Source organism: Carassius carassius, chromosome 43, assembly GCF_963082965.1.
Source record: "Carassius carassius chromosome 43, fCarCar2.1, whole genome shotgun sequence".
NCBI lineage: Eukaryota > Metazoa > Chordata > Actinopteri > Cypriniformes > Cyprinidae > Carassius > Carassius carassius.
In genome coordinates this window covers 9,682,886-9,695,902 of record NC_081797.1, presented here as the reverse complement: position 1 = coordinate 9,695,902, position 13,017 = coordinate 9,682,886, and the positions used below count along the sequence as shown (strand labels likewise).

At 34.7% G+C, this 13,017-nt stretch overlaps 1 protein-coding gene across 5 annotated transcripts in view; it reads right to left on the bottom strand.

Moving 5' to 3' along the window:
- Positions 1-5,593: 5,593 nt before the first annotated feature.
- The window catches only part of kiaa1549la (KIAA1549-like a), a 48,377-nt gene continuing 40,953 nt past the window's right edge, over positions 5,594-13,017 (bottom strand). For all 5 annotated transcript variants that reach the window (XM_059535880.1, XM_059535883.1, XM_059535879.1 and 2 more), the window contains 7 exons: positions 12,520-12,649; positions 10,731-11,102; positions 10,494-10,591; positions 8,914-9,053; positions 8,654-8,805; positions 8,365-8,439; positions 5,594-7,369 (listed from right to left, as the gene is read on the bottom strand). In XM_059535880.1, coding sequence (XP_059391863.1) covers positions 8,410-8,439; positions 8,654-8,805; positions 8,914-9,053; positions 10,494-10,591; positions 10,731-11,102; positions 12,520-12,649 — 922 coding nt within the window. In that variant the 3' untranslated portion in view covers positions 5,594-7,369; positions 8,365-8,409. The remainder of the gene's footprint in view (positions 7,370-8,364; positions 8,440-8,653; positions 8,806-8,913; positions 9,054-10,493; positions 10,592-10,730; positions 11,103-12,519; positions 12,650-13,017) is intronic.

The following is a 13,017-nucleotide window of genomic DNA, read 5'->3' as shown; positions in this document are numbered from 1 at the left end:
ATGTAGCATACTTTAAGCATAATTTATAATGTACAAGTAATAAGAGTAGTATGCTAATATGCTATTCTAAACCTATTCCAAAAACAACAACAACAACAAAAAAAAAGGTTTACAGAAAGTGGTTAAGGCTTTTAAAACATTTATTCTAATTATCATTAATGATTATATCATGTCTGCAGAGATACAAAAACCTGCCCTTATTTAGTAGCAATATAAATAAATAAATAAAATATATATAGCAACTACATCAGTGGAAAAGAGGGTCATTTAACCACTATTATACGTATTTTAGCATATGCATGTTAACATGGGCCTAGGACTTTTTCTAGTTTCTTAGTTCCCGACTCTACTAAATTATACATTTAATTAACACGGGTAATTACTAATAGAACACCTCTGAAGCAAAATCTCAAAGGTTAAGGGTACCCCTTTCACAATTACTCCCACTCACCTAAAATAACCCTTCAATAATCCTTTCAACTTAATACAATGCTGTCCTGTCAGCATAGAACAGCTATCTGCATGCTACACAAAACAAAGGTACTCTGAGTGGGCTGCTGTGTCTCCCATTAGTGTAGAGTAATTGTGTTTGAATGTGTACCTGCATTGCTTCTAGGGTGTTCAGGACAGTGTGAGCGGACAGATAAGAGAAAACAGCAGACGGAGCGTCTGTCAGACTGCTGATGCTGCACTCGTGTCTGAACCATAGACTGTATAAAAACAGGTCTGAACGCTACTGCACGCAGCAGTCCACTTCACCAGCGCTCATTTGCATAAGGCAGACGCGGCCAATCAGTAACGGGTATGCAAATGAATGGAGTCATTGCCTTGAAACACGAGCATAGGGATAGAGTATTTTGCTTTGTCAGAAAAATAAATTTCCGCACATGGGCAAATATTTATGTAAATTACAGAAAGCGGAGGTGCAAATAATCGAATGTTCCGCCGCGGATAAAACTGCATTTCTAAGATTGAGTGATTTAGTTGATCCCAGAGAAAGGCACGAACTAGTCCAAATCGGCTATGATAACTGTCCTCTAAGAGCAAACAAAAATACACATCTAATCAAATGCAAAGTAAACATCGCTCCCCGCAGGACCCAAAACGATTCCTAATTCATGAAACGGTTGTCAATCAGAATAAGAAAATTCAACTTAGGGAACAGTCTATGCACAATTTCATCATTTGAAAAACTTTTTATCATCTCTTCACCTTCCTCAATGCCTCTACCTCATTCCCTCATTCATGCTCTCATTTTGCCCTTCAACAATTTAATCAGAGCCGTAGCTCTGCCAGGTATATTGAGCTATAATTATAGCCTTGCTTTCTTATTAGTAGATGAGACTTTGATAATGGGCCCTCGGAGAGAGTCCAAATGGAATTGCTTCTGGCCAAACAAGGCATCTATATGAGCTTAGCGCTCGTATCGCTCGTGTAAAAACGTGATGATTGCGATGGAGATGCCGAATGGAGTTCAGACAGATATTGCAAAAGACCAACAAGTTCATTAATTCAAGATTTGTTCCATTTCTGTCCAACTAATGAGAAAATTTCGCACCCTGACTCAACCAAGCACTTACTCAGCATCAATGGCGTTCAGATCCCAAATATTGCTTCATTAAGTTTGACTAACAAACATTCTGCTTAAAACCCAAGTTATTTTCTTAACCATTGCATCAGAATGTTCATTGACTCAGCTGACATCTTGATTTTTCTAGTCGAGCCAAGTGCTAGAAATTGACTCACCCAAACCACCTACATGAAAGAAACGGTGTCTATCGAGAGCAGTGATTACCTCACTTGTAACACTTAAATAGCACATAATATTTACGGTTCTTAACATACCTTTTAGTTTGTTGAATACTTATTTTTGAGGAGGAGTATTTTGAACGTCAACGAAATGTGTGCTTAACTGAAACAAGAAGTGTTTAATTTGTGCAGCACTACTGGCAACAAATAGAACTGCACTCTGTCTGTCTTGAAGACTCTTGGGAACGGAGGCGGAGACAGACACGGAAAAAAGGGTTGAACAAAGTCTTTATCTTTATTATCTTTGCACACAAAAAGTATTCATGTAGCTTTATAAAATAAAGGTTAAACTATTGATATCACATGGACTATTTTAATGTCCTTACTACCTTTCTGGGCCTTGAACGTGTCAGTTGCTTTACAGTCAGGTTCAGAAAGCTCTCGGATTTCATCAAAAATATCTTAATTTGTGTTCCCAAGATGAACAAAGGGGTCTAAGGGGTTTGGAATTGTATGAGGGTAAGTAATTAATGACAAACATAAATGTTTGGGTGAACTATAACTCTAAGTATCCTGACTAATTGTCGACCGATATATCGCCAAGGCCGATATATCGCCGATATTTGGCATTTTTCAAATATCGGCACTGGCCGATAAGTTTTTCTGCTTGGCTGATGTGTTCGAGATGGGACTTTTATTTTAATAAATATTAAACACTAAAACAGTTATTAAATAAATAAATAAAACAAGTTTGCTCATCTGTGGTCTGTAGCTAATGGTAACAATGCTGCATTCAGTATATTTATAGGATGGTTGTCAAGCACACAGTTCAGAGTTGCAAAGGATACAAAGGACTTTGAGGGTGCTGCAGCAGTCTTACTGAGAAGGCGTTTGGGTGGTGAGGGTCATTGTTCTTAGTCTACAAAGAACCGGCGTGGGGCAGCTGAAACATAGATTCACCCTCTCCAACTATTAATTACTCAGGCAGTCATCCAGTAAGCTCCTTATCACACGCCGCTGCCACTTTCACCAGAGCTGTGCAGCATTAGTATCACTGCTGGATTGTTACCACAACTTCCATGAGTCCTTCAGTTTGTTATACACACACACATTATATATTATGTAAATATATAATGATCAAATATATGGATTGATCATGCTAGTGGCACAAAAATCATTTACAGCGGTTTTAAAGCTCTTAATTTTTTTTTATATTCCAGGATGGATTTTGAATGTGGAAATGTTCTTTTAAGGTTACCTGACTCAGTTCAAGTCATACTCTATATGCAAAATCAAAAATTAATTTAAATCTTGAATATTTACATTTGCATATCCCATAGTGGCTCATAGGAGTTAAAATTTTAGAAGAATAAGTATTTGGCTTAAGCAAATTCTAGATTCTAAAGTGAATAGATTACATGCATCCAAAATAGTGCCATGCTTATTAAATATTCAAAAGAGCTGTAATAAACCACAGGGACCATAACACAAAATGAGCATTTGCTGTTATGCTTTAACCAGTGTAAAGAGCTGCGATGCAGGAAATACACGGACAGTGCAAAATTAAGCCTCTTGAGATAAATATGCAAATATCCTCCTGGCGTATTTAAAATGTAAACATCTTCGGTTAATAATATCACTGCTTGGCCTACCTACATTCTCTCTGTAATCCAAGAGCCCTGTGATGCCTCGGGGACCCACATTTTTATATTTTTTTTACTTTTCCAAACTTGTTAAAAATGCATGCTTGCATTCACATTGTTACTTTATGGCTTTCTTAAACAAGAATCACTTTAGCTTTAACCATATTTAGTTCACTTAAGCTGTGTTTTCTCTCTCTCTCTCTGTGGAAATGTAAATCCTCCGAGTGGCTGATACCCTCCACTCTGATCATTTGCTGAGTGCTGTGCAATTCCCATTTGTTTGCCTTTCAGTGATTGCACATTAATTACTGAAAGAGGCGATTAAACATCTCTTATTACACCAGGCTTCCTAGGCAGTCCACACGAGCTGAGCCAGCAGAGCTTGAAAGGGCTCCAAACGCTTATTTACATCCTTCACAACAGTGCAAGTAGCCCAAGCCTGAGGTAAAGCTGCTGCTCTGGCTCTAAGGCCAAACATCTTTGACAAGCCAAAAAATCAGTGAGAAAAAGATAAAGTGACAATCACAGTAAACTGCTTAAGGGTCAATGACAAGTCTGTCCATAATACCCATAATGCAAAACAATATTTTATTGTTAAATATATGCTAAATATATAATCTTAATGGTTAAGCTTAATTAAATATATCATTTTGAAATGGAAAATTACTAGTCATATACCAAAATATATTTTGGGGCAAAAAAATAAATTTCCAATCATACTGTAGTCTACATTTAGGTTTTATTCATTATTTATTTTTAATAAAATGTTTTTACATGTTACAGACAACAAACTTCTTTTTTTTTCCTCCAATGTGAAGGGAATGTATTTTCTGTATGGTGTATGGTGGACAAATATATATAAATAATTGTAAAAATAAAATACATGATTCAAATGTTTAAAATATAGAAAATTGCTTGTATATGTATATGTATATATATATATATATATATAGGCATTATATAAATATATTTTGAAACATTTTATCAAAATATATTACAAATATTTATAAGTAAAGACAAATATTTTATATGTAAATGAATAAATGAATGTTGGTTTAATAAAGTTTCGGAAAAATATTTATACCATTTTCAAGAAGTATTTAAAAATAATGAATCAAATGTCATGTGGTATAACCATCAAAAGTGTACACATCATAATCATTATTTTCAAAAGTTTCTAAATAAATAATAGTTTAATTTACGTGTGTGTGTGTGTTTGTGTATATATATATATATATATATATATATATATATATATATATATACACACACATTCATAAATATATCTTAATCACTTTGATATGGCAGACAACATACGCTATAATCAATTTTAATATTTATTACACACACGCAGCATTAACAAAGTTTTATTAAATTATCCACCCTGGTTTAGCAATAGCTTCTAATTAGTAGCTTTTATTGAGTTGTGTTGTGTTCTTTGGTCACCTTTAAACTGAATGACTGCCAGCCTATAGTCATAATGTAAGCCGTTTGGAGTAAATTATGACCAAAAATGCATTTACTCTATGTAGCTTTACCTGCAATATAAAGAGAACAGGGATTAGCGGTTTAAATTCTGCCAGACGTGATAGAGACGAGCCTCGTCCCTGCAGTGATTGATGTGACTCATGTGGCTCTGGATGGCTTTGCTGTCACAGATAAAGGCCCACAGATGAGATCGAAGTGGACAGGCCTCTTTTGTCATTAGAGAAACTCACCTCAGCCGGTCTGACAGCCTGCCCTCCCGGACAGTCCACCAGTCCGGCCGATGAATGAGACACTTTGGCAGGTGGAGATGTGAGTGAACGGATCCCCTCAAGGGAAGAGGATAGAAACAAGGGACGGCACCTTAATATCCAAAGCTGGAAATACTGCTCGAAATGTGCTTAAAAGAGAGTTAGGGAACATAATGGATTTTACAAAGTGAATAAAAGCCGGTCCATCAATGCCAGGAATGATTTTGTAGCTGTGAGGAAGTTTTGGTTGCAGAGGAGAACTAAAATTAAGTGAGAGTGCGTCCTCTAGTGGACAGGATATGAAACGCTAAGCAAAGCTAGGCTAGCAAGGTCATACAGGCAAAAAAATAACACTCCACACACGATATTAAGCCATTTTACAATTTTTTTTTTTAAATGATCAAATGTTTCTTAGTTTTTATTAGAGTTGATTCAGTGTGTAACCCACAAAAAATGAGTCCTTCAAAGCGTTAAACCATTATAATAATGATGGTTATCTTACATGTTATGCTAAATAAAACAATCAGGAAGAAAAGAAAATAACAAGTAGCACGGTTAAAGCGAATAATTTTTTTCTCTTTACAGTAACGAAGGAAAATATACAGTACATCTGGCAAATATGGGGTTGTTTAGTGTTGTATAAGTAGGAAAAGAAGTCAACATCTTATTTGTTATGATGATGTACACAATGAATATTACACAATTTTCTCACATAGGTTCACAACGAGGCATTTTTTTGTTCTTTGTTCTTTTTTTTTTTACATTTGAAGCACAATATCTTACAGTTTTTAGCATAATGTCCTCCATTGTTGGCCAAAAAGAGTGACTCAATTAATATAAAAATATGAAAAGAAAATGTTTTAAAAAGGAACAATTACATGATAGATATTTGCACATCCCCTGCCTGCACCACCAAAGTGAAACGGAAAGGACAACGTTTATTTAAACACAAATCAAACAGTAGTGACATTTGTAATAATTTACACAACACATTATGTCATTTTCAAAATCTGATTATGTACCTTGATTCACTCTGAAATGGGCCTTAACCAAAACAACGAGAGGTTTGTAAAGTACATGGAAAGGTAGCGTCTATTTAATGGGATACTTCTGCTGTGATTAACCTTTTTATAATAGATTTCCATCCTATAACTGCCCAAAGAAAAAATGGGACTTACATGACATACAAAGCCCTTATGAATCATATGTCCAGACTACATGCATTAGACTCATTCTCTTAAAAGACCACATGCCAATCTTACTTCTGTAACACTGTACTTGCTTAGTTATAGCAAATTCATGTCTTATTAAGATAGTATGTTACAGTTTTAATTAGATTTTATATTATCAATATATTCTAAATCAAATTTCAAGTCAATTTTGGTGTATGCTGCATATTTGATATATATATATATATATATATATATATTGGTACCTTTTATAAGGCAATAAAATACGTAGTTATAGTTACTCTTTCAGTAGTTACAAAAAGGCTAGTAAAAATATGAATCCCTTCATCTATTCATCATTTATCAATCTCTCTGTCCACTAAACCTTTATGGCTATCTTCCCACGTCAAACCTTAACATTTCATGCCTTTCATGAACAGTTGTGCATCGTGAAACACTTAATTACAGCATAAACTGGCATTTTTTTTGAAAAAAAAAAAAAGCTTATACTATTATTATAATTTTTTTTTTGCATTGTGACTACAGTAAATACAGTACAGGATGTCGCATCCCTCCAAATGTTTGATTTCTTTAATATCATTCATCGTCATTGTCGCATTTTTTTTTTTTTTTTTTACGTAAGCTGTATGGAGTGCACGAAAAGAATTGCCTGCAATAATATCCGTTTCTTTACAAAAATGCATGAATGAGAGCAAAAGACACAGATAGGCATCGATGAAAGCCCAAGATGGATTTTTTTGTTGTTGTTGTTATTAGTAACTTGGGTGTTTAAAACACACATAAAACCACCTGCATTAGATACAACACTTCTTAGTTTGAAAAAGCTTTAAGAAAACACAGTTTTGGCCAGTGAGGCGACCCGTTGGTAGTTGTGGTGATTTACCCTCACTGTAGACGTTGATTAATAACGGGTGCTGCATCTCGCTTAGGCTGGCAGGTGAGTTTGTGGTTTGTGGGTCCGGTTGGCCGTTCAGCTGAGCGTCGTGGTCGGTTGGGGCCGCTGGATCTGAAATTTCAGAGTAGGCGACGATTCTTTTTGATGGTTCAAACCCTGAAAGTTACAAGCACATAGCAGCTTCTTAAAGGAACAGTGCATCCTCATGTCATCCCAAACCTATTCCAAAATACAGGTTTGAAACAATATGAGGCTGAGTAAAAACAAAACAATAATAACAACAACAACAGAATTTCATAATACTTTTTTATTGCCTTGTATGGACAAGTATTTGATTATATAATTTTTAAAAAGGTCAAAATAATTATAATGTAAAATCTTTAAAAATGTATTCCATAATTAAGAATTAATAATAAATGATTAAATAAGAAAAAAAAATTATTAAGCTGATTTTTCAGCATCATTACTCCAGTCTTCAGTGTCATTCTAATATGCTGAGTTGGTGCTCAATAAACATTTATTATAATTATCAATATTGAAAACGTTTTTAGCTGCTTAATACATCTGTGGAAACTGTAATGCACTCCCATTTAAAATTAAGGTAAGATTAAAAAAGAAAAAACACTTTTATTCAGCAAGGATGCATTAAATTAACAATGATTATATGTTGTTCAAATGAATGAGGGTTTTTAAAAATTTCTATTTTTAAAAAAATCGTGTATCAGGGATTACACAAAACTATTAAGCAGCAAAAATAGTTTCCAGCAGTTTTTATAATAATAAGAACAATTATTAATTGAGCACCAACAATAGTCCTTTAACTGAGCACCAAATCAGCATATTTTAATAATTTCTAAAAGATCCAGACACTGGAGACTAGAGTAATGGCTGCTGAAAATTATTTATTTTAAATTGTATTAATATTTTTTAATATTATAGTTTGAACGTAATTAGTGATTAAAAAAATGCTGTCTAGACTACTTTTGAAAAATTATATATATATATATATATATATATATATATATATATATATATATATATATAATTATTATTATTTTAAATTTTCCAATAAATGTAAAATATATATATATTTTTTTATAATCCGCTCATGTGGCTGTGTAAATGGCTAATAATCTAAAACTCCAAAGTACCCTGGTAAATGTCTGTGTCTGCTCAACATCAGAAAGGACTCCAATTCAGCAGATGGTCTCCAGGTGACACGGGTTCTGCAAGACATTTTCAAAAGGAAGAAAATGACATTTACTTTTAAGATAACACCACAGAGACAATCCAGATGAATAAAGTTTGGTCGTTGATTCTTTGAGGTCAGTAACAAGATGTGAATGTAATGAGGTCACAATACCAGAGATGTGTTAGGAGTCATCAGGTACGGTTAGTCACGCCGGAGGAACTGTATACAGAAACAGAGCTTGCCTTTACCGTGTCATTCCACTGATGTGGAAGGTCCTCTGGCTCTGGAGGGTAGGACATCCAAGACGGGCTTCGGTAGGAGGACGGTGGAGACAGGACGAAGTAGTCCGAGTAGCCAGGCCGGTTGGCAGATATGGCATATACTGCTGTCATTGGGTTTCCTGTAAACATCGGAAGATACAAATGTTTTCTGGCATCTTTGGAAACCAAAAATCTTCAAATTGATTCAAAATGTTGTTTTATAACAACGTTTACTAAAACACACTGACCTGAGTAGCTCGTCATAGACTCGTCGACAGTGACAGCAGGGAAAGGAGCTCGGTTGATTGGCAGGTAGGGGGTGCCATTGTGCTGACTCATCTCTGAGGCCTCAGAGACACGAGGCTTCAGACTGGTGTCTGGTGTGGAGCTACAAGAAGAGATGAAGCAGTCTAGTTATAATGTGATCAAACCACCAGGGGGCAACGCTGGCCGGCATTGCCTCAGAACCGCATTAAAAAACAAATCACCTCAATGCAGTCAGTAGCACTGGCAACCATGCCAAGCACCTTTAATGCATGCCAGCCACAGCATCTCAGAGGAAAGAAGCTTATTTCAATATACATGCTCGTCTCAATAACACTGGCAATGTGATGCTGTAATGCTATGTGCTATGACACTTTCAGCAGGGGGAAAAAATGTGCAAAAAAAACCCTTGTCTTTGGGACAGTAGCCTAAGATGTTCATAAACATCAGCTGGAAATGTATTTCTACCAAATCTAGCTCTAAAGTGCGAAGTGACAGTCAATGATCATCAGAGAAACTAATAAAGCAAAAATTATTTAAAAAAAGTCAATCAATATATCATAATTATTCTCATGTGGATAAGTATTTGCTATTTGATTTATTTATATATATTTAGATTTTTAGATAAACAAGCAAACAAAATATTTTACTAATTACTCATTTAAAAATATTGCTGAATAAAAATAGAAAATACTAAAAATAGTTCTGTAAATTTCTCGTTACAAAAGGACTAATAAATGCATTTTTAATTTGTTCAAATTGAGTATCGTTGATTCTTAATTTATCTACATCCTAAATGTTCATTTCTTGATTGATTAGTTCTTTTCTAAATTTGATTTATCATTTTTTTCTGCAAATGATCACTGACACATTTGGCCTGCCATAAAAGAATATACATATATTATGTACCTTTTATGTAGATATGATACAAAACCACACTAAAACACAACAAAACAAAATGAACAAAAATCCAAATATGAGTATAAATGTCAATTTTAAGGTTTCTCTCACCATTTTAGAGAAGTATATAATCAATATAAAATACTTTATATAATATATATATATATATCATTAAAAATAAAAAAGTGTGAAAATTATATCAATTTAAGATATTATATAATATAGTACAAAAAAAAAAATTTTCACCAATGTGTGCAAGTGCTATAAAATTTTAAATATAAAACAAAAATTAAATATGTATTTTAGTAGTTATATATTTTTTTATAAATTTTATTCTTGATTTTGTAGCATGGACTTAACATAATATAACAATAATATAATATAGTAACAAAAATAAAACACACATATATAAGTTTAGTTATATATATTGAAATAAATTTTATGCTTGATTTTGTAGCATGTACTTAATGCTATCAACATAATATGACATAACACAGCAAAAATTATACAGTATTTAAATTTAGTAAATTTTTTTAACAAATTTTATGCTTGATTTTGTAGCATGAATTGAAACAATGCTATCAATATAATATAATATTATATAATAAAATATAACGCAAGACCCAAATATGAGTATACATGTGTATTTTGAGGTTTCTCTCACCATCTTAGTGAAGTTCCAGGTGGGGCTCCACCTCTTGGAGGGATGAGGGGTGGTGGGGAACCCAAACCCATATCAGGCAGCTGCGTAAACCTGAACCCCTGCAGATCCAAGCACAATCACCAGTGAACTTTCTAAATACTTATATGGTGACATATATCAACATATCACCCTATATGCCCAAAATATAAACAATCAAATGAACTGCAAACATGAGTGGCATTGAAGACTGGCGCTCACTGGTTTGGGGAGGCTACACTGGTGCATATCCGGCCCAAAGGAGGAGCCGCGCTGTAGAGCTCCACTGGGGTGGTTCATAGTGCCAGGTGCGCTGGTAACTCCATCCAGGTAGGGGCTACCGTGGCTGGGGTTGTACGGACTGTGAGGGTGGTGGTGATGGTGGTGGTGGTGGTTGCTCGGGGTTGGCTCAGCAGAGGCCAAACCAAAAGCGTTGTCCAAGAGGAGGTGCATCTGCTGCCTCACTTCATCGATCGAGGGCTGCGAGCTCAGGGTGGACGAGTCGGAGTGGCCTTTGACCTGGTGACCACCACCAAAACCCAAGGAACTCAGAAGGCGGTCCACATCTGTCTCTTCAAATGGCTCGGGCTCACCCTGAGGTGGGTTCAGTGACGAGACATCATCAAATAACTAGTTAATAATCTACTCATTTTTTGCTTAAACTGTTCAGGTTGAGATGTTTTAAGGTGCTGAAACTTTCCATTCATTTCCAGTTTTAATTAAGATATATATATATTTAATTAATATATATATATATATATATATAAAATAAATCAATATACTAATTGAAAAAATATATAAAATACATTTATAAATAAATAATATTAACATGTCAATAAAGTATTTGTTATTTGTTAAAAATGTTTAACATTTAAAAAAATATTTTATTCAGAAAAAATTAGATAAATATGCAAATAAAAGCTAAAAGTTTTATTAATTAATTACAACTACAGAAATTATAGTGATAAAACTAAAAACAATGAAAATTATATTCGATGTTCAAGTGTTTTGAGACGCCAATCTCTGCGTGAGCCCTGAACACCAGAACACAGCGAGTACTGAATTGGGCTCTTTCACATCTTTTTGTTTGTTCAAACTGCGATTTGTATTTGTTCGTTCAGGTGCAGGAGGGACTTCGAGGAGAACTTCGCAGAAGAGAGCTCGGTTCAGTGTTACTGTCCGTGATACGCGTATACAGCGCGCGAGTAACCAGCTATTCTGTTCAGCCTTTCCGCGTCTTGTTTTTGGATGCTTTAATGTTTAAATCGACAAGCGGTAAAGCTTAAAAACACGTGAAAAAGATAAGCTTTCGTGACGATGCGCAGCAGTGGCCCGTCAACTGTCCTGAGCATCTTTTTAGGCTGGCCTCAGCCAGTCGGTTATATAAAATATCAAGGTGAAAGTCATCATAGCTTGCTTAGTATAGAGCCAGCTCCCAACCCAACTTTGAGAATAGATTAACGGTGATATTTTTTTTATCGCCCGATAAGAGTCTCACGTTAACGCAGCACGTTAACGCCGATAACGGCCCACCACTAGTATATATATATATATGCATCCGAAATAAGTTTGTTTACATAATATACAGTATGTATGTGTGTAATGTGTATATCTATCTATCTATCTATCTATCTATATATATCTATATCTATATCTATATATATATATATATATATATATATATATATATATATATATATTATGTTTAATGTTACATTCAAAAATATTCTGCTCTGTTTCATGATGACGTGGGTAAAATTCAGGGTTAGAGCACCGGCTACCATCATCTCAAGCTCTTTACCGTCATAAACTGGGTTTAAAGTTAAAGCTAAAGGTAATCGCCTTCATTTAAGCCTCAAAGCAAACTTGAGCTGAGAGTCATTACTAAAGCAAAAAGAATCTCTGCCGGCTCCCTGATCTGTGAATGGCATGTGGCGTGTGGAGACTACAGCACAAGACTTTATATCAGGGATTTAGGGGTCCCATGATGCAAGAGGCTGGCAGTGCTTACATCGTAGCCGCTGTTGCGGATGCCCCTCCTAGATCTCTCCCTCATGACCAGCATGTCCATCTCTGTCTCTACAGGGCTCGGGGTGTTCAGAGACTGCCTGCTCCAGTATGCAGGTTCCCTGTGAGAGTCACTGTTGAGAAAATGGTTGAAAAGTTCAGTATCGTCTTACGAATCAACATGGTTATTATAGTCATTGTTAATTTTACATTGTGGTTTATTTTTAGTCTTATACACAATGAATTATTGATTTCCAAACACTGGAGAAGGGTTCATTAAAGAGCTCTTTATTCATGCCATAGGGAGAGTTTACTAAGAATGAATGGTGTTGTTTATTTGCATGAACTGTTATTTTAACACAATTCAATAAAACAAATTATGTAAGTTGGTCTGATTCGTTTAAAGAAATACATTTTTTAGTCTGCAATGATGTGCTGAATTAAATTGATCAAAACTTACAGTAAAAACATTTATAATGTTATAAAAGTGTACTATTTATTT